Here is a 25,475-nt window from a genome sequence, read left to right as displayed (position 1 = left end):
TTTATTGAGATATATTCACATACCACGCAGTCATACAAAACAAATTGTACTTTCGATTGTTTACAGTACCATTACATAGTTGTACATTCATCACCTAAATCAATCCCTGACACCTTCATTAGCACACACACAAAAATAACAAGAATAATAATTAGAGTGAAAAAGAGCAATTGAAGTAAAAAAGAACACTGGGTACCTTTGTCTGTTTGTTTCCTTCCCCTACTTTTCTACTCATCCATCCATAAACTAGACAAAGTGGTGTTTGGTCCTTATGGCTTTCCCAATCCCATTGTCACCCCTCATAAGCTACATTTTTATACAACTGTCTTCGAGATTCATGGGTTCTGGGTTGTAGTTTGATAGTTTCAGGTATCCACCACCAGCTACCCCAATTCTTTAGAACCTAAAAAGGGTTGTCTAAAGTGTGCATAAGAGTGCCCACCAGAGTGACCTCTCGGCTCCTTTTGGAATCTCTCTGCCACTGAAGCTTATTTCATTTCCTTTCACATCCCCCTTTTGGTCAAGAAGATGTTCTCCGTCCCACGGTGCCAGGTCTACATTCCTCCCTGGGAGTCATATTCCACGTTGCCAGGGAGATTCACTTCCCTGGGTGTCTGATCCCACGTAGGGGGGAGGGCAGTGATTTCACCTTTCAAGTTGGCTTAGCCAGAGAGAGAGGGCCACATCTGAGCAACAAAGAAGCATTCAGGAGGAGACTCTTAGGCACAAATACAGGGAGGCCTAGCCTCTCCTTTGCAGCAACCGTCTTCCCAAGGGTAAAACTTATGGTAGAGGGCTCAACCCATCAAACCACCAGTCCCCTATGTCTGTGGTCATGTTAGCAACCATGGAGGTGGGGTAGGCGAATACCCCTGCATTCTCCACAGGCTCCTCAAGGGGGCACTACATCTTTTTTTTTTTTTTTTTTTCCCCTGTTTTTTTTTTTTTCTTTTTTTTTTTTTTTTTTTTTTTTTTTTTAACTTTCCCTTCTTTTTTCAAATCACCTGTATGGAAAAAAAAAAGTTAAAAAGAAAACAAACATACAGTAAAAGAGCATTTCAAAGAGACCATAGCAAGGGAGTAAGAAAAAGACAACTAACCTAAGATAACTGCTTAACTTCCAACATGTTCCTACTTTACCCCAAGAAAGTTACATAATATAGCAACATTTCAGTGAACTTGTTCCTACTACAACCATCAGAAATTAACAGACCATAGTCATTTCTGGGCATCCCCAGAACGTTAAATAGCTTATCTGTTCTTCCTGGATTATTGTTCCCCCTTCCTTAATTGCTCTCTACTGCTAGTTCCCCTACATTCTACATTATAAACCATTTGTTTTACATTTTTCAAAGTTCACATTAGTGGTAGCATATAATATTTCTCTTTTTGTGCCTGGCTTATTTCGCTCAGCATTATGTCTTCAAGGTTCATCCATGTTGTCATATGTTTCACCAGATCGTTCCTTCTTACTGCCGCGTAGTATTCCATCGTGTGTATATACCACATTTTATTTATCCACTCATCTGTTGAAGGACATTTGGATTGTTTCCATCTCTTGGCAATTGTGAATAATGCTGCTATGAACATTGGCGTGCAGATATCTGTTCGTGTCACTGCTTTCCGATCTTCCGGGTATATACCGAGGAGTGCAATCGCTGGATCGAATGGTAGCTCTATATCTAGTTTTCTAAGGAACTGCCAGACTGACTTCCAGAGTGGCTGAACCATTATACAGTCCCACCAACAATGAATAAGAGTTCCAATTTCTCCACATCCCCTCCAGCATTTGTAGTTTCCTGTTTGTTTAATGGCAGCCATTCTAACCGGTGTTAGATGGTATCTCATTGTGGTCTTAATTTGCATCTCTCTAATAGCTAGTGAAGCTGAACATTTTTTCATGTGTTTCTTGGTCATTTGTATTTCCTCTTCAGAGAACTGTCTTTTCATATCTTTTGCCCATTTTATAATTGGGCTGTCTGTACTATTGTCATTGAGTTGTAGAATTTCTTTGTATATGCAAGATATCAGTCTTTTGTCAGATACATGGTTTCCAAAAATTTTTTCCCATTGAGTTGGCTGCCTCTTTACCTTTTTGAGAAATTCCTTTGAGGTGCAGAAACTTCTAAGCTTGAGGAGTTCCCATTTATCTATTTTCTCTTTTGTTGCTTGTGCTTTGGGTGTAAAGTCTAGGAAGTGGCCTCCTAATACAAGGTCTTGAAGATGTTTTCCTACATTATCTTCTAGGAGTTTTATGGTACTTTCTTTTATATTGAGATCTTTGGTCCATTTTGAGTTAATTTTTGTGTAGGGGGTGAGGTAGGGGTCCTCTTTCATTCTTTTGGATATGGATATCCAACTCTCCCAGCCCCATTTGTTGAAAAGACCATTATGGCTCAGTTCGGTGACTTTGGGGGCCTTATCAAAGATCAGTCGGCCATAGATCTGAGGGTCTATCTCTGAATTCTCAATTCGATTCCATTGATCTATATGTCTATCTTTGTGCCAGTACCATGCTGTCTTGGCAACTGTGGCTTTATAATAAGCTTCAAAGTCAGGGAGTGTAAGTCCTCCCACTTCGTTTTTCTTTTTTAGAGTGTCTTTAGCAATTCGAGGCATCTTCCCTTTCCAAATAAATTTGATAACTAGCTTTTCCAAGTCTGCAAAGTAGGTTGTTGGAATTTTGATTGGGATTGCATTGAATCTGTAGATGAGTTTGGGTAGAATTGACATCTTAATGACATTTAGCCTTCCTATCCATGAACATGGAATATTTTTCCATCTTTTAAGGTCCCCTTCTATTTCTTTTAGTAGAGTTATGTAGTTTTCTTTGTATAGGTCTTTTACATCTTTGGTTAAGTTGATTCCTAGGTACTTGATTTTTTTAGTTGCTATTGAAAATGGTATCTTTTTCTTGAGTGTCTCTTCAGTTTGTTCATTTCTAGCATATAGAAACATTACTGACTTATGTGCATTAATCTTGTATCCCGCTACTTTGCTAAATTTGTTTATTAGCTCTAGTAGGTGTATCGTTGATTTCTCAGGGTTTTCTAGATATAAGATCATATCATCTGCAAACAATGACAGTTTTACTTCTTCTTTTCCAATTTGGATGCCTTTTATTTCTTTGTCTTGCCGGATTGCCCTGGCTAGCACTTCCAGCACAATGTTGAATAACAGTGGTGACAGCGGGCATCCTTGTCTTGTTCCTGATCTTAGAGGGAAGGCTTTCAGTCTCTCACCATTGAGTACTATGCTGGCTGTGGGTTTTTCATATATGCTCTTTATCATGTTGAGGAAGTTTCCTTCAATTCCTACCTTTTGAAGTGTTTTTATCAAAAAGGGATGTTGGATTTTGTCAAATGCTTTTTCAGCATCTATTGAGATGATCAATTGATTTTTCCCTTTCGAGTTTTTAATGTGTTGTAATACATTGATTGTTTTTCTGATGTTGAACCATCCTTGCATGCCTGGAATGAACCCCACTTGGTCATGGTGTATGATTTTTTTAATGTGTCTTTGGATTCGATTTGCAAGTATTTTGTTGAGGATTTTTGCATCTATATTCATTAGGGAGATTGGCCGGTAGTTTTCCTTTTTTGTAGCATCTTTGCCTGGTTTTGGTATTAGATTGATGTTAGCTTCATAAAATGAGTTAGGTAGTGTTCCATTTTTTTCAATGTTTTGAAAGAGTTTGAGTAAGATTGGTGTCAGTTCTTTCTGGAAAGTTTGGTAGAATTCCCCTGTGAAGCCATCTGGCCCTGGGCATTTATTTGTGGGAAGATTTTTGATGACTGATTGGATCTCTTTGCTTGTGATGGGTTGGTTGAGGTCTTCTATTTCTTCTCTGGTCAGTCTAGGTTGTTCATATGTTTCCAGGAAATTGTCCATTTCTTCTACATTATCCAGTTTGTTGCCATACAGTTGTTCATAATATCCTCTTATAATTTTTTTAATTTCTTCAGGATCTGCAGTTATGTCACCTTTTTCATTCATTATTTTGTTTATATGGGTCTTCTCTCTTTTTGATTTTGTCAGTCTAGCTAGGGGCTTGTCAATCTTGTTGATCTTCTCAAAGAACCAACTTTTGGTGATATTTATCCTTTCTATTGTTTTTTTGTTCTCTATGTCATTTATTTCTGCTTTAATCCTTGTTATTTCTTTTCTTCTACTTGGTTTAGGATTGGTTTGCTGTTCATTTTCTAGCTTCTTCAGTTGATCCATTAGTTCTTTGATTTTGGCTCTTTCTTCCTTTTTAATATATGCGTTTAGTGCTATAAATTTCCCCCTTAGCACTGCTTTTGCTGCATCCCATAGGTTTTGGTATGTTGTGTTCTCATTTTCATTCGTCTCTATATATTTAGCAATTTCTCTTGCTATTTCTTCTTTTACCCACTGATTGTTTAGGAGTGTGTTGTTTAACCTCCAGGTATTTGTGAATTTTCTAAGTCTCTGATGGTTATTGACTTCTAATTGTATTCCATTGTGGTCAGAGAATGTGCTTTGAATAATTTCAATCTTTTTAAATTTATTGAGGCTTGTTTTATGTCCCAGCATATGATCTATTCTGGAGAAAGTTCCGTGAGCACTAGAAAAGTATGTGTATCCTGGTGATTTGGGATGTAATGTCCTGTAGATGTCTGTTAAATCTAATTCATTTATCAGATTGTTTAGGTTTTCAATTTCCTTATTGGTCTTCTGTCTGGTTGATCTATCTATAGGAGAAAGTGATGTGTTGAAGTCTCCCACAATTATTGTGGAAACATCAATTGCTTCCTTTAGTTTTGCCAATGTTTCTCTCATGTATTTTGTGGCACCTTGATTGGGTGCATAGACATTTACGATTGTTATTTCTTCTTGCTGAATTGCCCCTTTTATTAGTATGTAGTGGCCTTCTTTGTCTCTCAAAACATCCCTGCCTTTGAAGTCTATTTTATCTGAGATTAATATTGCTACACCTGCTTTCTTTTGGCTGTAGCTTGCATGAAATATTTTTTTCCATCCTTTCACTTTCAATTTCTTTGTGTCCCTGTGTCTAAGATGAGTCTCTTGTATGCAACATATTGATGGTTCATTTTTTTTGATCCATTCTGCGAATCTATATCTTTTAATTGGGGAGTTTAATCCATTTACATTCAACGTTAAAACCGTGAAGGCATTTCTTGAATCGGCCATCTTATCCTTTGGATTATGTTTGCCATATTTTTCCCTCTCTCTATTAATATCCTTTATTGTACCCATACCGAATCTCTTTAGTACTGAACCTTTCTCCAAGTCTCTCTGTCCTGTATTTGTTTCTCTGTCTGTAGGGCTCCCTTTAGTATCTCCAGTAGGGCAGGTCTCTTGTTAGCAAATTCTCTCAGCATTTCTTTGTCTGTGAAAAATTTAAGCTCTCCCTCAAATTTGAAGGAGAGCTTTGCTGGATAAAGTATTCTTGGCTGGAAATTCCTCTCTCTCAGAATTTTAAATATATCGTGCCATTGCCTTCTCGCCTCCATGGTGGCTGCTGAGTAGTCACTACTTAGTCTTATGCTGTTTCCTTTGTATGTGGTGAATTGCTTTTCTCTTGCTGCTTTCAGAACTTGCTCCTTCTCTTCTATGTTTGACAGTGTGATCAGTATATGTCTCGGAGTGGGTTTTTTTGGATTTATTCTATTTGGAGTTCGCTGAGCATTTATGATTTGTGTATTTATGTTGTTTAGAAGATTTGGGAAGTTTTCCCCAACAATTTCTTTGAATACTCTTCCTAGACCTTTACCCTTTTCTTCCCCTTCTGGGACACCAATGAGTCTTATATTCGGACGCTTCATATTATCTATCATATCCCTGAGGTCCATTTCGAGTTTTTCAATTTTTTTCCCCATTCTTTCTTTATGCTTTCATTTTCCATTCTGTCATCTTCCAGGTCACTGATTCGTTGTTCAACTTCCTCTAGTCTTGTACTATGAGTGTCCAGAATCTTTTTAATTTGGTCAACAGTTTCTTTAATTTCCATAAGATCATCCATTTTTTTATTTAGTCTTGCAATGTCTTCTTTATGCTCTTCTAGGGTCTTCTTGATTTCCTTCATATCCCGTACTAGGGTCTCATTGTTCATCTTTAGTTCTTTGAGTAGCTGCTCTAGGTGTGTCTCTTCTGGTCTTTTGATTTGGGTGCTTGGGCTTGGGTTATCCATATCGTCTGGTTTTTTCATATGCTTTATAATTTTCTGTTGTTTTTGGCCTCGTGGCATTTGCTGTCCTTGATAGGGTTCTTTTAGGGTTTGTAGACCAGTTGAAGTCCTTATCTCTAATTTATCAGATCTACAGCTTCGTGGAGTACACTTTCTCTAACTAACCAGCAGGTGGCGTCCACGAGCCACCTGTTCTCCACAAGCCAGATCTCCCCTGCTTAGCCTTTTTGGTGAGTGGGGGAGTGAGTCTTGTGGGGCCCAATTGGTGTCCCAAGCTTGCGTGTGTAGTTGGTGTTGCCTGCCCTGTATGTGGGGCGTGTTTCTGGGCAGTCGGGGAGGGGGGGTGGCCCTAACAATCAAATCTCCCTGATGATCCTAGAGTTTTAAAGCTACTGCAATAGTCTAATCCTTCAGTTCAGTCCTGCCACAGTTTGTCTCTGCCACTGACCCACCAGTCTTTGGTATTGGCATATGGCTCCTGAGACTTGCAAGTGGGCCCCTCTTCCAGGCTGTGCACCCCGGGTCCTCTGTTGAGGGATGACTGTGCTATGTCACAGGTGAGTGCCGTCCCCCCAGGGCAGTTCTGGGCTGCTGGGCTGTGTTGGGAGGCTCCCAGTCTGCTCAAATGATGGCTGAATGGGGCTCTGTTAATTCACACTGCTCCCCCTTCCCAGCTCTGGGACATTCAGCTGAGGTTGCAGGGAAGGCTAATGTCCACGCCCAGTTTTGTGGTGTGTGCCTGTTATTTGAAGCACTTCCGTCACACTGGGTTGTCTGGGGCAGCTCTGGGCTATGGGGCTGGCGATGGGCAGGAGTGTTTCCTGTCCACCAGGATGGTGGCTGTGAGCGGACACCCCCCTTTTCTTGGGAAGTTGTGTTGTTTAGTGAATTTTCTCAGCCACTGGATTATTGCCTTTTGTCTCAGAGCTCTCTTATTTCTGCTCTTGACTTGACGTGCCCAAATTTCAATTCTTTGAAGCTTTCTGTATTGAGCTTCTTAGAGTAATTGTTTTAGAAAAAGCAAAAAGGATTTAAAAAAAAAAAAAAAAAAAAAAAAAAAAAAAAAAAAAAAAAAAAAAAAAAAAAAAACGGCCCTCCTCAGAGATCTAATGGGTTATTGAAATGCTAATAGACAAAGCAACCAGGGCCATTAAGGAAAGGTGCCCTGGGCAGAGAGATCAGCCTTGCTTCGGGATTTGCATATGCGCCTCAAGGCCTGATCTCCGCCCTTCCCCTTTCTGTGTTCACCAGAACTCCAAAAATCCTCTGCTTTTACTTTGGAGCTTCTCGTGTTGTTTTCCTTCTATGCCCGTCTCCTCTCTGCTGGGCTGGCTGCTCTCAGAGTCTCTGGTGTCTGGCCTCAGTCTATCTATGGTTGGAGTTTGAATCAGTAGAATGAGTTTCCGATGAGAGCAGCCACTGCAATTCTCCCTTCTCCTTCCTGGAGCTGACAGCCCCTCCTCCCCCGGGACTGAGCCTGGCAGGGAGGGGCGCGGGTCCCCTGGCCGCAAAAACTTACAGATTTCGCTGATCTCAGCAGTTCCACGTTTTCATGAGTGTTGTATGAAGTATGCCCAAAGACAGATTGCTCTGTGGTGTCCAGTCCACGCAGTTCCTGGCTTTTTACCTACTTTCCTGGAGGAGTAACTAAAACATACAGCTCACCAGTCTGCCATCTTGCCCCGCCTCCGGGTTTCCTTTTGTGATGATGAAAATGTTTTAGAACTAGATAGAGGTGGTCATTGCTCAATATTGTGAATATACTAAATGCTACTGAATTGTTCACTTTAAAATGGTTAATTTTATGTCATGTGAATTTCACTAAAAAAAAAAAAAAAAAGGCTCAGTTGCAGCCTGGGGCACACAAAGTGGCTGCAATGGCCGCAGGATGGTGATGGCGACCATAGCTCTCCAACATGAGTTCACCATTCCTGTGGGCCTCCCCTCAGTGGGCGGGGGTGGGTCGCTTGCTCGACCAGTGGTGCAGAGGGTTCCCCAGGAGTGCGGCGATCCCCACGTGGACTGGCCTGGGCCCAGCAAAAGACTATCCAGTCCTTGAAATAAAGTTTCTTCAAGGTCGAGGACTGGGGATCTTGGATCCACTGGATCGCCAAAGCACTGAATCTGGCTTTGCTCACCTACTGCTTGTCTCATTTTGAGTGAGAATCCAGAGAAAGACAGCTGTCAGCTGAGCTACTGACAATGCAACCACAGGAGTTAATGACTTTTAAAGATGTAGTTGTAGACTTCACCTGGGAAGAGTGGACATTGCTAGACACATCCCAAAGAAAGCTGTTTAGAGAAGTGATGCTGGAGAATACCAATCATCTTGTCTCAGTAGGATATCGGGTCTGCACATCAGATGTGCTTTCTCAGTTGGCACAAGGAGAGGAAGTGTGGAGAGAGGAATGGGATTTCTCCAAAAAAACAGAGTCCAGGCAGGATAAAAGACAGTAAAAAAGCAGGAAATGACATTCATGCAACTTACCTGCAGGAAAGACAATTCTAACATCATTTCATTGCAGATATCTCATACTCAAAAGAATTCCTTTCAATGTAATTACTTGCAAGAGAATTCAACTCTCAGATCCACAGTGACTCTATATGCATTAATTCCCATGAGAAAGAAACCATATTTAAGCAAACAATTTGGAAAAGACCTCAGTGACCAGTTATTTTTTAATCAACTTAAACAGATTCTCACTATAAGTAAATCATATGAATGTCCTCAAAGTGCTAAAGCTTTTATGAAAAGCTCTGGCCACAGACAATACAAGGGAACTGAAACTAGAGATAAATCATATGAATGCCTTTCATGTGGGAAAACGTTCATTAGCTTTTTTCAACTTAGACAACATGAGGAGACTCACAGTGGAGAGAAACCCTATGAATGTTATCTATGTGGGAAAGCCTTCAGTCAATACTCTGGTCTTAGGTGACATGAAAGATCACACACTGTTGAGAAAACCCATAAATGCATCCATGTGAGAAGCTTTCAGTCAATATTATCATCTCATATGACATGAGAGAACCCACACTGAAGAGAAAGCCTATGAATGCCATACCTGTGGGAAAACCTTCAGTCAATATTCTTATCTTAGACAACATGAGAGAACACACACTGGAGAGAAACCCTATGAATGCCATACCTGTGGGAAAACCTTCCATCAATATTGTTATCTTAGACTACATGAGAGAACACACACTAGAGAGAAACCCTATGAATGCCATACCTGTGGGAAAGCCTTCATTTGTTGTTCTAGCCTAAGAGAACATGAAACAGCTCACACTGGAGAGAAACCCCATAAATGTCATGTATGTGGGAAAGCCTTCAGTTGATATTTTGATCTTAGATGACACGAGAGAACTCATATGGAAGAGAAACCTCATGAATGCCATCTATGTGGGAAAGCCTTCAGTCGACATTGTCATCTCAGACAACATGGGAGAACTCACTATGGAGAGAAACCCCATACATGTCATGTACGTGGGAGAGCCTACAGTCAATATTCTGGTCTTAGACGACAAGAGGGAACTCACACTGGAGTGAAATCCTAGGAATGTCATCTATGTGGGAAATCTTTCACTCAAAGTTTTGCCCTCAGGCAACATGAGAGAACACACAATGGACAGAAACCATAAGAATGTAATCTATGTAGGAAAACCTTAGTTTTTCTAAATTTAGACAACATGAATTATTCAAACTTGATTGAAACTGTATAAATGTCATCAATGTGGGAAAACTTTCAGTCAATATTCTGACCTTAGATGAAATGAGAGAACTCATGCTACACATATTTTGAATATGGAAGAGAATTCAGACATAGCTTTACCCTTTAAACACACCAGAGAACCCAAGTACTTAAGAAGTATTGTTTGTAATCTATATGGTAGTGCCATTAGCTATCCATGCTATTTCAGTTAACTTAAGGAAATTCATACAGGAGAGAATCTGTACCAATGTTACCCTTGTAGCAAGGCCCTTAGTGGATGGTCTGATATATGATAGAACTCAAAAATCTAATGGAGAGTCCTCATCTACCACTTTAATTGATAAGCAAGCCAGAGAAATCACATGTGAGGAATTCTGTATACTCAATGTAGGAATGCCTTAATTTGTAATTTATCCTTTAAGCAAAATAAGTGGACTACATAGCAATGAAACACTAAGTCTGTAATTACTGTGCCCTATCATTCAGTGAAAAACAAACCTTAGTGTGCTAAAAAATACTCAATTTAGGAATAACCACGAAAACATGAAATAAGATGGGAAAGTCATAAAAACATGATGCAAGAGGGAAAAGTCTTGATGAGGAGGATAATACTCCTTGGGTGAGATCCAGAAATTTTGTGATGGACAATGTATTTAATATAAACTCAGGGGAAATAATTTGTTCCAAAATTTGGGAGGTTGAGATCATAAGTTATGGTATCTGTGAAGGGCAGTGTTTGAGGGGATTGGGCAAATTATTGGATATTTGGTGGCTGAGTAATGGAGATCAGTGTGGAAAATGCTACTGGTGTAGGGATAAAATGTGAAGCCTGTGATTTTGGAGTCTTCTAGGGTAAATGAATATGCTCTGTGGTTGCCTCTAATTGATCAGTGATGGAAATTTTTAAGCCAGTGATTAAATTTCTGAAGGGTAGGAACAGATATATTTGCTTTGTTTTTCAATCTTAGAGGGAACAGTACTTCATCTCAGTAACAATATTTATCAGTGGGTAACAGGGTCCTGCACACAGTAGTTCACTGAGTCAAACAGAGGTCCAGATAAGTCCCACTGCCCCTCACTAATGGCCCTTTAGGGAGTATCAGTCAGAACACACTGAAATAATCAAAGAAGTAATCCCAAAATATACAGGGCCCGTAGGCAATGCTATTATGATGGGCCAGATGTGGGAATCCAGTCCTTGAGATTAATTTTGGAAAAATTATGTTCTGGAGCATGTATATATGAAAACTTTTCAGCTAATTTCATAACTTTAAAAGTGTGCTGAATTCTTTCCTACTAAAATTGGGGACACTAGAAGTATTTCTGTCCTCATCAATCCACCTTATATTTTATGAAATATCAAAAGACTTATTGCTTTACCCTAAATAGAGACCAATAATAGATTGTCTTTTCTCATAAATTCCATTAGGTATAGATACAGTGGTGGACTTATGTAGGGTAATAAGTTAAACAGTGGAAAGAAAAAGCAGAAAACTTGGGAAATAATGAAACTTTTTTGCAGATGACATGTCTTGGTATATAGACGCTACTATTAAATTTGCAAAAGAAACTTAAAGGCCATTATTAATTTTTTAAGAATGTCAAAGGGTCTGAAGTAAAAATAAAATTCAATTTTTGTATGTTAAAAAAAAAAAGGCTCTATGCTCTCTTATCTACATGGTAAATCTTGGACACAACTACGTATTACTCAATGTTGGAATAACTTGGGCCAAGCTTTCAAAATCATGTCCATCTTCTGCTTCACTCCCTTCAATGGTTTCTCACTAAATCAAGAAGAAAATCCCAATTCATTAATGGAGCCTGCACCCTGCTATCCACCTTCTCTTCATTCTGTCCTTGCCCGTTGCGTGCTCCAGTCATATTGCTGCCATCAGTTCTCAGAACATGCCAAACCCTTCCTCAACACTAGGTTTCTGGACTGCTATTTCCATAACCTGGAAATCATTTTCCATGAGTTTTACATTGCTGGCTCCTTCTCAGTCTTCCAGCCTCATTTTAAATTTTACCTTATAAAGGCTTCCTCTGACAATCCTAATCTCAAGGAGGCCCCTCCTGTTGTTCTTGGTCACAGTCCACTAGTACAACCTGGAGTTTCTAACATATTTACTCCTTTATTATCCTTCCTTGTCTATCCAGCTTTCATCTGTGTCCCTGGCACCTAGCATAGTGCCTAGCACATGATAGAGGGACTCCATAAATAATTGTTATTGTACTTGATGAGGGAATCAATGAAATTTCAACCAAACTCTTTATTGTTTTCACCACTGAACAAAAGCAGAGACAGAGGATGTAAAAAAAAAAAGGAAACTAGCCGTTGCCTTGCCATGGTGGGGAGCTGGCCCTGAGTATGCTGGGGTGATAGAAACCCTCATAAGCTACAGGTGTTGAGCTAGTCCAGGGAAGGGGAACTTTCCACCATTGGGAGCTGTGGGAAACGGATTTTTTTTCCTACTCACACTTCAATTTTTTCTAACATTTCCCAAACAGTAGCTTATGAGAAGACCAATATATGAAAAATACATATAATGGTTAAAGTGGGAGTGGCAGGGTGGGGAAAAGATTAGGCAGGGCCAGCCTAGCAAGTGGCCTCCTTCAGCCCATCTCTAAGGTGCCTTCTCAGACCACTAGTGCTCTGAGATACCAAGTTTTAAAATTTGTGGGTTGTGCTTGGAGCAACACCAAAGCCTACGATTTTTTTTTTAAATCAGGTTTATTGAGGCATGACTTATCTACAGTAATATTCACCCCTTCTAAGTATATATAGTTCTGTGAGCTTTAACAAGCATACATAGTGTGTAATTACCATTACACTTAAGATACAGAATATTTTTATCACCCCAATACGTTCCCTTGTGCCCCCTTTGTAGTCAATCCTCTGCCCACACCTCCAGTCCCTGGCAACCACTGATTTCTGTTTCTAAGGTTTTGTCTTCTTCAGAATGTCATATAAACGGAACCATACAGTGAGTAGTCCTTTTTTTTTTAACGCAATTTTATTGAGATATGTTCACACACCATATAATCCATCCAAAGTATACAGTGAGTAGTCTTTTGAGTCTGGCTTTTTTCACTTTTTAAAAGGCTTATAATATGAGAGCAATGTTTATACCACAAAGCATTCATATTTTCCTTAATGTTTCTTGAGTGAGAAGCAAAAAGTAAGACTTACCTTCTGGAACACTTGATAGTTAGATTTGGACCATATATCAAGCTAGGGGGTAAGAGATAAAAATATAATCAGTATTGACTTCAGAATTTTGGACTTCAAGAAATGATGTTGTAATTACTGTTACACTTAACTAAGCTGAAAAAAAAACATTCTGATTACAGAAAAACAGAATCTCAGGGTTGAAAAGGATCTTAAATCTCCTGCTTGAATTTCCTCTATGTCAAACTGTAGGTGATTTAAAGAAACTAAATGAAGATAGGGAAGTCGACTTGAGGCACTTGTTTCCTAAACCTCTGTAAGCTGAATCCCACTCACTTTTCTAATCTTGATTCCTACTGCACTCTTGCATTCCTCAACATGCCAAGGTCAATTCTGCCTCAAGACCTTTGCATTTGCTGTGCCCTTTGCCTGGAATGCTTTTCCCACAAACCTTCACATGGTTCCTCCTAGACTACTTTAGCTCACATGTCACTTTATCAGAGAGGCATTTCTCAGCTACCCTATCTAAAATATTATTCCCAATACCTCCAGTTTTTGATTCTCTTTACTTTTTTGAAAATTTTTAATATCACAGCACTTAAAACTACCCAAAACTCTATTATTTCCTTGTTTGTCTGTTTAGTATCTATCTTGCCCACAGGAACATTAAGCTCTGTGAGGGCAGACAGCTTATCTTACTCCCCACTGCCTCCCATGTCCCAGGCACATTGTAGGCATCTGTAGGTCCTTGCTGGGGTGGGGAATACTAGTAGCTCCTATCTATTAAGCATATGTTTCAAGCCAGGCACTGCACTAGGACCTCTACATGTACTCTCGTGTTCCAGCTGTAAAGTTAGCAACTTTACTTTACAAATGACAACACAGTAGTTTGGAACCATTAAATAGCCTAAGATTATCTAGAGAGCGCGCTCATCCAGATGATCTTGTCTGGTGGTGCTTGAGGCTACCTGGGCATCTGAAGTTACTGAGGGGAATTTTTTTTTTTTTTTTCTTTAAAAATATACAGATTCTTGGTCTCTATCCTGGAGCATCTGAATTAGTAGCTTTGGAGTGGGCCCAAGAATCTATTCCTTTCTTTATTTAGCTTTTTTTTTGGTTTGTTTATTTTTTAGCAATGCTCCCTGTGCTATGATGCCTTAGTTAGGTCAGGAACCTCTGATTCACAAATGAGGAAACTGAAGGTCTGAGAGATGAAATGTGAGTAGAGCTTGAGTAAATCCAGTCCAGCCCTCCTTTGGTCATACTCAATTGCACAGAGAGTACTTAAGTGACTCATTATAACTAAAGCCATTTTGGTTTTAAAGGATTGTATAATAAACTAAATTAATGCCTAATCATCATGTTTCAATAGTTTGGAACAAGTACAGGAAAAAAAAATTACCCCTCAGTACAGTGGGAGATAACTCAAGGATAGTGCACATAAAAGGATAGTGTATCCCATGGGTGCCAAAAAGTCAACTTTCATATACGAGTTCTAGATTTGAGCAAATTGAGACACCTGGTCAATGGGCCTCTTGAAATCTGCCTTGGGGGTTGGCCAGTGGAAACCTGAGGCATGACTGTTTAAACTTGCATGCTTTGTTATTTATTTTGGAGTACCAGGGAGCATGAGAAGCAATCAAATGGGAAGACTCTTCTAAGAAAATAGGAAGTGAAGTGCTTTATTTGACATGGGACACTTCAACGTTTTGTTTCTATTCTGAGGGAAGCACTAAAACTTGGCTTTCTGAAAAATTCCTTAGAAATTAAAGTTGAGCCGTGAAAGGCACAAATTCAGTTCTCCCCTGCTTCTTCCTGTTCAAAATTAGTTTCATGTATATTTTACAGAGTTTGAAATCTTTACAACAGTAGAGAAAGTTAAGATGATGATGAGGAAGCCACTAGACTTCTGCAGTGCTCCTGCTGGAGAGGGTGGAGGTTTTGTTAACCCAAGTCCAGTGTAAGTAAAGCAAGAGCTTTTGATTGCCCAAACATTCATTCATTCCACCTGGAAAATGTACCGCAAATCAATCTACTTCTTTCTATCCCCACTGCTAGCACCATCTCTTTCCTGGATTTCCACAAAAGCCTCCTAACAGGCCTGCTTTTACTCTGGCCAAACTGCCCTTCAGAAAGGTGGTGTCAATTTTCACAGCACTAATCCCAACTTAAATCAGCTAATGGGAATAAGAATTTTAGAAATCTTTAAGCATTAGACCTTTAATTTGACAGGCTAACAATGGGGAGAGGCGGGGATTGACATGTTACTTCCAGATAACTCTAAAGGAAATCTCAAAAGAAACACACGAAATTATTTCCCTACTTTATTATTTCAATAGAAGAAAACTACTGTTGGGGAGGTGGTTATGTTTGGAAGGATAAGTCAGATACATATTACCTTCTTGGTGCAGCAGTTTAGCCTAGGGCTTAAAAAAATGAAGCATTTAAAGATTGTTCAGTGGTTGCAGGATAAATGAGTTTTTGCATCTTTTAGTCCTACCAAATCATTGCCGAGACAACAGTGAGATGCCAAAGATTTTAAGTCCAAATTTTATGAAGAGTAATATCAACGTCTGAACTTGGAACCGATCTAGTTCTCCTTTCATTTTAAGCCCACAGCTGTTTCTTCTGAAATTCTCCACTGTTTATTTTTCCTGTCCGTCAACATCATACATAGGCAGTCCAAGACACAAACACAGAGCTACAAAAACAAAAACAAAAACAATCCAACCAACCAACCAACCAACAAAAACCCAAACAAACCAAAACAAAAAAGCCAGAAAAGAATCTGCATATATACTGAAAAGTTATAATTTTTGTTTAAAAGGGGAAGAAACCCAACAGCAAAATGTTTTATTTAAAAAATTACCTAGAGAGAAATATGCATGAACTTAAGAGATGGACTCTCCAACCTAATTGAGGATTCTTAAGACAAACATGCCTATTCAAAGTGATGAAGTTGCTCTTTTTGAAAAATAGTTTAAATATTTTATTCAGTACTCTAGGGAATAGTTCCTACCATCTGGGACAGATGGATTTTAGACAACATAGTTTATTTACCTGGTGCAAATTGGTAAGAAAGAGATCCAGTAACAATGGGTTTCCCCCTTTTGTGGTGAACACACAGCAGGTGGTTTGTACTTAATTTTCTGCTACATTTATGCCAAAGAAAGCCATTTAAAAGAGCATTCTGGAGTCAATGCCCTTCTTCTCCTTAGGGCCAGGAAGACTTCAGAAATTCATTTCAGTGAGCAGGACTGGTCCAAGTGAATATTTATTAGCTTCGGCTTATCTGCTGCAAAGGCGGGCATGGCTACCGATTTTTGCTGGCTGCAAAATTAAAAAAGGAGCTGGAAGCTGCAAGCCTTCAGCTTAATGAATGAGAAATTATTCTGAACTACAGAGTCAGGAAAAAGAAAGTGAAGTACCCTTTAGTAGATTCTGGGCAAGCATTGGAAATATTTAAAACTGGAAAAGTCCATGTTATGGTCTTTTTAGGAGCATCTTCCTGATCTCTGGGGATTGGAATTAGTATTTTAGAGCTGGGGAATTTGGTCTACTCTCAAATGAACTGGAAACAAACCCCACAGAAGACCAACTGCTTTAACATAGATACATCTGCTCTCAGGACAAACATCAAGACTTCAAACGACCTCTGAATGCACAGGAAGAAATAGTGAAAATAGTGACAAATTTACTCACCAAAAAGATAAATCAGAATGAACTGACATCAGTAGGCAAACTAATTCTAACCATGACAATGATCATCACCATAACCACCTCATCACAACCAGTAAGAGCAGATATCATTTACTGATTACTATGTATTTGGCCTGCACTTTACCCCTATTATCTTTTTAAATCCTCCCAACAATAGCATGAGGATGATAAAATTATTTCCAATTCACAGATGAGGAAACTGAGGCTCAGAGAAACTGAACAACATGTCCAAGGGTCACAAAGTTTGTATGTGGTGGAGAATTAGAAACCAGGTTTGTCTCCAGAGGCCCAGTTCTTAACCTTGGAGGAAGACTGCCTTTCAGCTAGAATTCAGAAGGAATGCTCAGCCAGGGGTACTCTTTCAAAGTTCAACATTACAAATCTGCTTTGAGGCCTTTGTTGTGACAATCAATGCTGTTCAAATTCATTTAGAAGCAAGTTAAAATTTTAGCAGCTTATCAGAAAGTTACCAGTTTTTACTTGATTTCAAAAATCAGTACAATGAATTATAACAAAACTGACAATTCTAAACAAAACTCATAGGTCTCACAGGGATTTCAACTTGTAAAACCTTTATTTAGTAGCTCATCTTGCTAAGTCAACAGGTAATAAACATGTCAGTATGGGAAGAAGGCTACAAATCAGCAATGGCAATGGATTTCTCCATAGTTACCCAAGTTTTCAAAATCATGAACTTCTATTTGGTCATCTATTTAAGACTGCCCACCCTCCCTTGGAGAATAAAAAAGTGAACAAGTCTTACCAAAGAATGCAGCATTACTGGTCTATTATTCTTCAACTTTTCACTTTCAATCAGGACATACATTTGTTACTGAAAAACTGCTGAAAGCACAATTTCAGGGCATCCTCTGCATATGAATTAAACTGGAGTCCCCTTCCCCCAGCTTTCACCTTTCTCCCCCATAAGTAACAAGAGGCCATTTTTCTGAAGGTCGTCTGAACAATTTCAAAGGCTATAACAAATCAAAATGTTCCCTGCATCTAATATCAAACAGGGCTGATGCCAACACTTATTAGAGAAATCAGATTCAAGCTTCCACCAACCCCTTCGACCCAAACACACACACACACACACACACACACACACACACACACACCACTTTGAAGTGGAAAGAAATGCAGGGATCAGAAATTACCCTGGAGACGTCTCTCACTGTCTTTGAAGGTTTCCTTTGATACCACCATTTCTTTTTCTCTCTTACCCTAGGAGGCTAAAAGCTGCCTTTTTATTGATACAGGGTAATTAATGAAGCTATAGCATTAACATAACCTAAGATAAATTCAACTGAGACACTTAAAGTTTTTCAGTTAGTTTGGCATAAAATCAGGACAATGGCCAGCTATTCATCTTAAACCCTGCCTTTTAACATGCTGAGTCATGGTTCTTTGCTAGTCCCTGATTACAAAGAATAGCGGGTCGACAAGTCTTAAAAGCACTTTTATTTTTTATTAGAGGAATCAGACTACTGGTGCTTGGTATCAAAAAGATGCATCATAGGTAAAGAGACTGGATGGTAAGGATAGTGGTGCTGGTTGTTATTGCAAAGTGATAGCCTTACTGGGATTCTGATGGAGGAAAAACCCACCATGTCTAGAAACTGGGAGTAGCACTGAACCACCAGTGTAGGAACAACAGTTAAACCTTTCAGAGTGTGCTGGTTGCTTTGGATTTGGAGGAGACAATCGCATAGCAGAAGTATAGACCCTAGTGATCCCTGCAAGGCTTTCCAAGCCACATCTACCATATCAGTGGCTGTGTGCTAGAAGACTGCAGCAAAACACCCCCAAGCAACCGCTCAGGCACCAACTCAGCAAATACAGGGCTGCATCTTTAAAACAGCAAAACTGTAAGCCACAATTTGGTCTTGTAGACCACACCTTAGGCTCCAAAGGCTCCCTCTAAATGTTACATTTTATTTGGCATGTGCCAGAAATTTTGACACATTAACTGCACTAATGCTTATATATGTATATAAATATATAAAAATACACAAATACTAGTATCAGTATTCAAGACAGAACACTAATAATGTCTGCATGGTTTTATTTTTATCTTTTGGAAAGTGCACTGAAAAAAAGATGGGGCTAATCAAATCAGCTAGGATTAAATTCTGGGCAGAGCAGTTATTTGAAAACTTCTCTACCAAATGTAGTTAATGAACTTTTAAAATAACAACAGACTTAGTCCTCCCAGTATTGCTATTTTCAGTTTTTGGGTCCCTGCTCCCTACTTAGGCCAATGTATGTAGTTGTAAAAGGGAACAAGAGGATTCCTGTAGCACCACATTTATGATAAGAATCACAGAACTCAGGTTTCCCAACACATCCATTATTTTTCTGATAAACAGAGAACCCATGGTAACCTCTGATTGGAAAATGTGTGTGTGAATGTCCTTTATTCTTTGATTGATTTATGACTTCATTCCTTGCTGCTGCTTTTAGTTCCCACCTTTAATTTTTGGTTCTCCACTTTTCTACTCCAGTTAAAACTTTTTTATGTCCCAATTGTGTGTTTTAGATTTATTCACTACCCACTCCTTTACCTTATAGGGCTTCTACTTTGTTTCAGGTACTGAGGTGCATTCTAGGGATACAAAGAGTAATAGGATGTGCAGATGGGGGTTTCAGATTTGGCTCTGTGTGACTGTGGGCAAATTACTTAACCATTCTAGGTCTCAGTTCTCTTATGTGTAAAATGAGTATAATGGCAGTACTTATGCCATGAAATTGTTAGAGGATTCAACTACCACTGTAGGCAAAGTCTGCCTTAGCATGATACTTATCAGACAATAAATGTTAGTATGTTAGTATACTTATTAATTGTAAGATAGATATGTAAATGAATAATCATGATGCAATGTTAGTACTAATAATACATTGTTCAAAATTCCACAGATGAATTAATAAAGACGATGATAATTTGTACTGTAAGTAGAGGCAAACCTACCTGCCATGGTCCAGAGGCTATGCTCTTAAGTACAGTGCTCATACAAGAGCCCCTGGGAAAATGGGAACAGGATGAGAAGGAAGATGACATTTAAGTCAAGCGTTAAAGGAAGAGTAGGAGTTTGTAAGGTAGAGTAAGAGGGGAAACCATACTAGACAAAGGGCACAGAATGTGAAAATGCATGAAAGAGTTTGGCACGTTTTGGGAACCACAAGGAGCAAGCACATAAGGCTGGATAGTAAGATGAGTTGTATACAGAGAATGACAGCAGATGAGGTCAAAAAGGAAAGCAGGAGCCAGATCATGAAGCATTTATATGCTTTATTAAGGAGTTTGGATTTTGTTCTATAAATCAGTTTCCAGAAGTTTACAATATGCTCCAAGATTAAAGGAAGAAAAAAAGAATTTAGTGGTCAAATAATTTAGGAAGGTGTTGCCTACTATACAACTCTCCTGGAGATCCATAAGGCATATAAGCAAACTAAAGGTTCTAAGAATTTCTGCAGGAAAGAAACCTATTGAACTTTTTCTAACCCAGCGTTTCTCAAACTTTTGTGACCATGGACTGCTTTGTGCCTATTAATATCCTACCTTGGGAAGGGCTGACTCTGGGCAATGGGGAGATGGTGAAAAGCAAGAGGATCATATGCTTCGATGTGTATTTTAGGAAGATTGCTCTGGAAGCTAAGTGAAGGACGGACTGTGGGAGGGAAGTAAGAGTGGAGATCAGAAGAGAGAAGGCTAATGCAGTTATTCAGTTGAGAAATAATGAGACTCTGAAAGGACTGAAGATGGACAGAAGGGGCCCAATTTGAGAGACATTTAAGAGGAAGAACCCACTGCCAAACTGGTTATGGGAGATCAGGGAAAGGAAGGCTGGAGCAACTAGGTGGTGGTACAATTAACCAAGATAAGGAACAGAGGTGGAAAATCAAGTTTAGGGAGCAATATAATGAGCTTAGTTGTAGATATGCTGAACTGAGAAGGGGGGTCCATTGCAAATTCAGGTGTGGAACTCAGAGATGTCTGATCTAGAAACAGAATGAGTAATCCCTGTGTGGGTTATATGTGAAACCATCGGAATGGATAAGAATGGCCAGGGGAATGGGCAGAGGGAGAAGAGAACCCTGGGGAAACTGGGAGTCAAGGGGTAAATGGAAAAGAAGGAACTACCTAAAGCAGCTGAAGAGGGTAACTAGAGAGAAATTTTATAAGTGTACATACGAGATTATCTTCAAATTCTCTTGTTTTAAATGCAAAATAAATATAATGTCAATTATCATTTACTGAGTATTTACTAGGTGACAAAGTGCTAGGTGATTTACATGTATTATTTGGACACTTTCAGTAAGGGGCATTCAATTAAATAAATATAATGCTAAAGAGACCATGCAAAGTAGGTAAAATAGCAGTTCTTTCTTATAAACCAAATTCAGAATATGCTTCATTTGCATCCTGAATTTGGTATTCCATGATCCTGTCATTTAACTTTTTATGCATTTATTTTTTATCTTCCCAATTCACTTGTAAGTCCTTTGAGAGCAAGGGCTGTTTTATACCAGGTGTAACTACAAAGTTGTAAACTTTGAAAAAACCAAGAACCAATCCTTTAAATGAACACGAGCCCAGGGTCTCCTTGGTAACTTATACATTATTCTAGTGTTGCTTCTGCTGCTGATAAACAGTGGAATTTCTCTTTTGGAACTGCCTTCAGAGTTTATGAATCATATACACACAGATCATGCCTTGATTATCCACATTATTTTCTACACTTGCTCCACAGACATTTTGGGTCTTCCAAAAAGGAAAAAAAAAAATCTCCCCTCAAAGAATGATGGGGACATTTGAGAGAACTTGGTAGAGTCCTGGGAGTAAGGGTAACTTCCCATTTAGGTTACACACATGTAGAATGTCTAAATGCTGTACTTGTTCAAAATACAAGTCTCATCTCTTTATGGGTTACACCTCATACGTAAGATTGTTATGTGCTCAGCCACATTTATCACCTTTTTCTGAAGAATATTCTATGCTCATTATAATGTGGCCTTTGGGTGGTGAGTGCTAGTACTAACAACTTTTAAATTTTAATGGGATTCATCAGGAGAAGGGAAAGCTCCTGAGAGTAGGGGACATTGAGGCTCAGAGCTGGGAAATGACCAGGGTGAGCCTGGGTGGGTATCTCAGGCAGAATGCTCATTATGCTCTGGAAGAAACACAAATGAAGGCTGTCAGCTCCTATTAGCATCCTTCAATGATCTCTACAGAGCCATGTGGAGCATGTGCAGCCAAAAGAAATTAGGGGTGAACATGGGTGAACTTTCCATGAAACAAATCACCCATGGAAATAACTTATCTTTTTTCAGTAGCAGCTATTCCGTATGTGCTACTGTGGATAAGCAACTTCCTAAGGGCTACTTTTGAGTATCATGGAAAAAAGACTGTCATCATGTTGTATGTCAAACTAAGTAGTATATTCCTTATGGTCCTAGTAAAAGTAAAATGCTGAACCCTAGGCTATTGATGTGCTGCTTGTCTTGGCCAAAAAAAAAGAAAAAAGAAAAAAATTCCGTTTTCTCAGAAGACACATTTAATGAGGCAACTGGGTCTAAGGTGATAAATCAGAAATTCAACTAAGGGCATTAGGCTTAGAGGAAAAAGTAGATGTTTGATGCAAAATGCAAGCAGAGAGAATGAAATTTTTTTTTTTTTGTAAAGTGTTCATCTTCATACTGACATATCCATTCTTATTGATCATTTCAGCTATGATTGCTAGTTTTTAATGCCATTTATTTGGGGCTTTATGACATTTTTTTTCTGGGATACAGGAAATAAAGAAAAAACAAAAGACTCCAGAATGCTTACCTTGCCGTCTTCTGTGTAGACATTTTCATTATACCCCTTTACTATTGTTCGATCAATAAATAGGCTCCGCATGACAACAATCACTTTCAACACTTTCCCCAAGGTCACCTGTCAAAATACATGCATGAAAACATGAGAGCCAATATCTGAACATGCAAATCACACAAAGTTGGGTAAGACTATTATGAAGAAAAAAAAGATCATCTATTCATCCTGTTTCTGAGAAATGCAACAAACAACATTTTGAGGAAGTCATTATGGCTGTCCCTTGTGTTATCATTCCAAAATATTTAAGAACATCTCTCAACAATGGCAAGTTCTTACTGTAATCACTTAATGACGTAGTAGGTCCCCACTCATCTAAATACCCTGAATTCATTTATATTTTTGCCTTATAAACTCTCAGGATAATTTCACATGTTTACTATCTGCTAGATAAAGTAAAATTTCCAGTTTTTTTTTCTGTCTTAAGATTACCTTCTTCAAAAGGTATCCTACAATTCTGGCATTTTAGGATTTAGTGAGCATGTTTGTTTTCATGTTATGTCATGGCCCTACATACACCCATAGAATATGCAAAAAGATAGAAAGTACAAGACAGGCAACAGAAAAAACCCTCTGGTTGAACTATACATTCATAAAAGCTGGTATAAACTGGAGAAGCAATACCAAATAAAATTTGGAGGTAAAAGGAAAGTAGCTGCATTTTATCTTTGAAAAATAAACATAATCCTGGAAATACAGTAAAGCCTTTTAATCTCTCAGAACATAAGCATGTATTATGGATTTAAAAAAACAAAACAAAACAAAACTCAAAAAAGTGCAGTTTCATATATGCCAGGGAAAAAGTAACCTGCTGTGTTTGTTGGAATAGGATCAGCAACAAGAATAGAAATAGCACTTTTCTTTTAAAGAGCTTGCATAACTCTTCTAATACTTCACTGACTCTCTTCTTTGTATTTCATAGATGAGATCCCAGAGGCAGAGCCAACACAGGACCAATCCAAGATCCATGGTCTGGGTTGTTCCAATGAGGCTCTGACATTATAGAATTATAGCTGAAAGAGAACCCTGTAAACCCCAGTAAGAAAGGAGCCTCAGCCTCAAACAACAAACCTGATCCTTCACCTTCAACTTGCTGCCAGTTTCTAGGGATGTTGCCACCTTCAACCATCCTTTATTTTCCCACTCCTTGAAGGTTTTCAATGTACTGTTTCCAACCACTTTCTTCTTTCCTTGACTAGTCCTTGGTAAAAGTGAAAATCCCTAACATCTGGTTCCTTCAATAAATTTTAAGTACTCAGCTGGTGTCTTTATTTTTGTATGTATAAATTGGTATGCAATATAAACAGGGTAAGAAAAAGATATGATGATTAATTAATTAAAACAACCTTATTTCTGTACAGTACTTTAAAATATTGCCGTTAACAGGTAATGGTTCATTTTTGTACAAATAAAAGTCACTGTTTAAGGATGTCAAATCATGAAGGTTGGATGTCAAATCACGAAGATAGGATCAGCAACTCTTGTTATTCTACATGTAGTCTATTGGAAGACAGAAATAGGGGGGTAAGGAAAGGAGGGAGCAACAGAATTGTAGTTCTGTAATTCAAGAAGTGAAGTCAATTGCCTCTCACTGGGCTAAAGTGGAGGTTCAATATACCTCCTCCAACAGGGCCACCATTTTCAATTATACATTTTAACTCTCTTTGCTAATAAACATAGATAACTAAGCAATTGTTTCCTAAAACAAACAAAATCTAGTTGACTTTAATTAGCTGTTAAATCACCTAAGTAGCTACAAATTCAAATTTAAGATAGAATTTAGAAAAACATACTAGAGATACCAGAAATTTTATATATATATATATATATATATATATATATATATATATATATATATATATTTTGCTTTTAAAAGTTAATTTTGGAAGATGGTGGAGTGTAGATGAGGAAGATCGGGCTTCTCCTCTGTGAAAGTGACTAGAGAGGGGATGGAGGACACCCAGGACGGCAGTTTTGGGGTGTGACCTGCCATAGAGGGTCCCCCACAGTAGGTAGAGGGGATGCTGACAAAAACACGAGAGTGCCTCAAGGCATGGGGTTCTGGTCAGGACCACCCCCAAGGCCAGCAGCAGTGAGACTGCTGTGGGGCAAGGAAGTGAGTGGAGGCTCTCCACTCCTGTCCAGCTACTTTGGCAGTTAGCTGGGGAGGAGATCCTCCACAGCTGGAAGTCTGAGAGCTCCCGTGAGGGAACCCAGGAGGCAGCATTTGTTCTTCCCATCATGGAAGTCTAGGGGTGGTGAACTGGCGAGAAGTAGGGAAAGGAGATGGCATCATACCAATGATCAGGAGCTCCTCACACACTACAGAGACTTGCAGGCCCACAGGAGGCAGGGAGAGGGGCACATGGTGCCCTTGAGAGGACTCCTTGCCTAAACTGCTCAGGGCCCTCATTGCAGCCCCACGACAGACAGTCCCCAGACCACACGGAGAACTGGTGCACTGACTAGTTCCCCAGCTGGTTTGGATTCCACCCACTGCACCAGAAAATTTGGAGGAAGACTGGCTTGAGAGTGTCATATGCTGATAGGATTTGGAAACTGCACCCCAGCAAACTGTAGCTCTCCCAAATTATATATGAAAGCTCAAATAATCCTACATTTCCCCAAATAATCTTACCAAGACAAGCAAATCCCCCAAAGCCAACAGAAAATTACAAAGCACTTAAAGAATCTAGAAGATATGGGCAAGCCAAACGAACAAATTAAAAAGTTGGAAGAGACAAAAAATTTGGAGCAGCTAATTAAGTACAAACAAATCTCCAAAACAACTTCAGTGAGATGGCTAAAGACATAAAGGAAATCAAG

At 39.0% G+C, this 25,475-nt stretch overlaps 1 protein-coding gene across 1 annotated transcript in view; it reads right to left on the bottom strand.

The window, feature by feature from the left end:
- MED27 (mediator complex subunit 27) overlaps nucleotides 1-25,475 on the bottom strand; it is a 296,509-nt gene that overhangs the window by 26,832 nt on the left and 244,202 nt on the right. Inside the window, exons 5-6 of the mRNA XM_037851142.1 lie at nucleotides 22,605-22,712; nucleotides 13,076-13,117 (exon numbers count right to left, since the gene is read on the bottom strand). Coding sequence (XP_037707070.1) covers nucleotides 13,076-13,117; nucleotides 22,605-22,712 — 150 coding nt within the window. The remainder of the gene's footprint in view (nucleotides 1-13,075; nucleotides 13,118-22,604; nucleotides 22,713-25,475) is intronic.

Source organism: Choloepus didactylus, chromosome 10 (assembly GCF_015220235.1).
Source record: "Choloepus didactylus isolate mChoDid1 chromosome 10, mChoDid1.pri, whole genome shotgun sequence".
Taxonomy (NCBI): domain Eukaryota; kingdom Metazoa; phylum Chordata; class Mammalia; order Pilosa; family Megalonychidae; genus Choloepus; species Choloepus didactylus.
The sequence above is the reverse complement of the archived record's forward strand: the minus strand, read 5'-3'. Positions and strand labels throughout refer to the sequence as shown.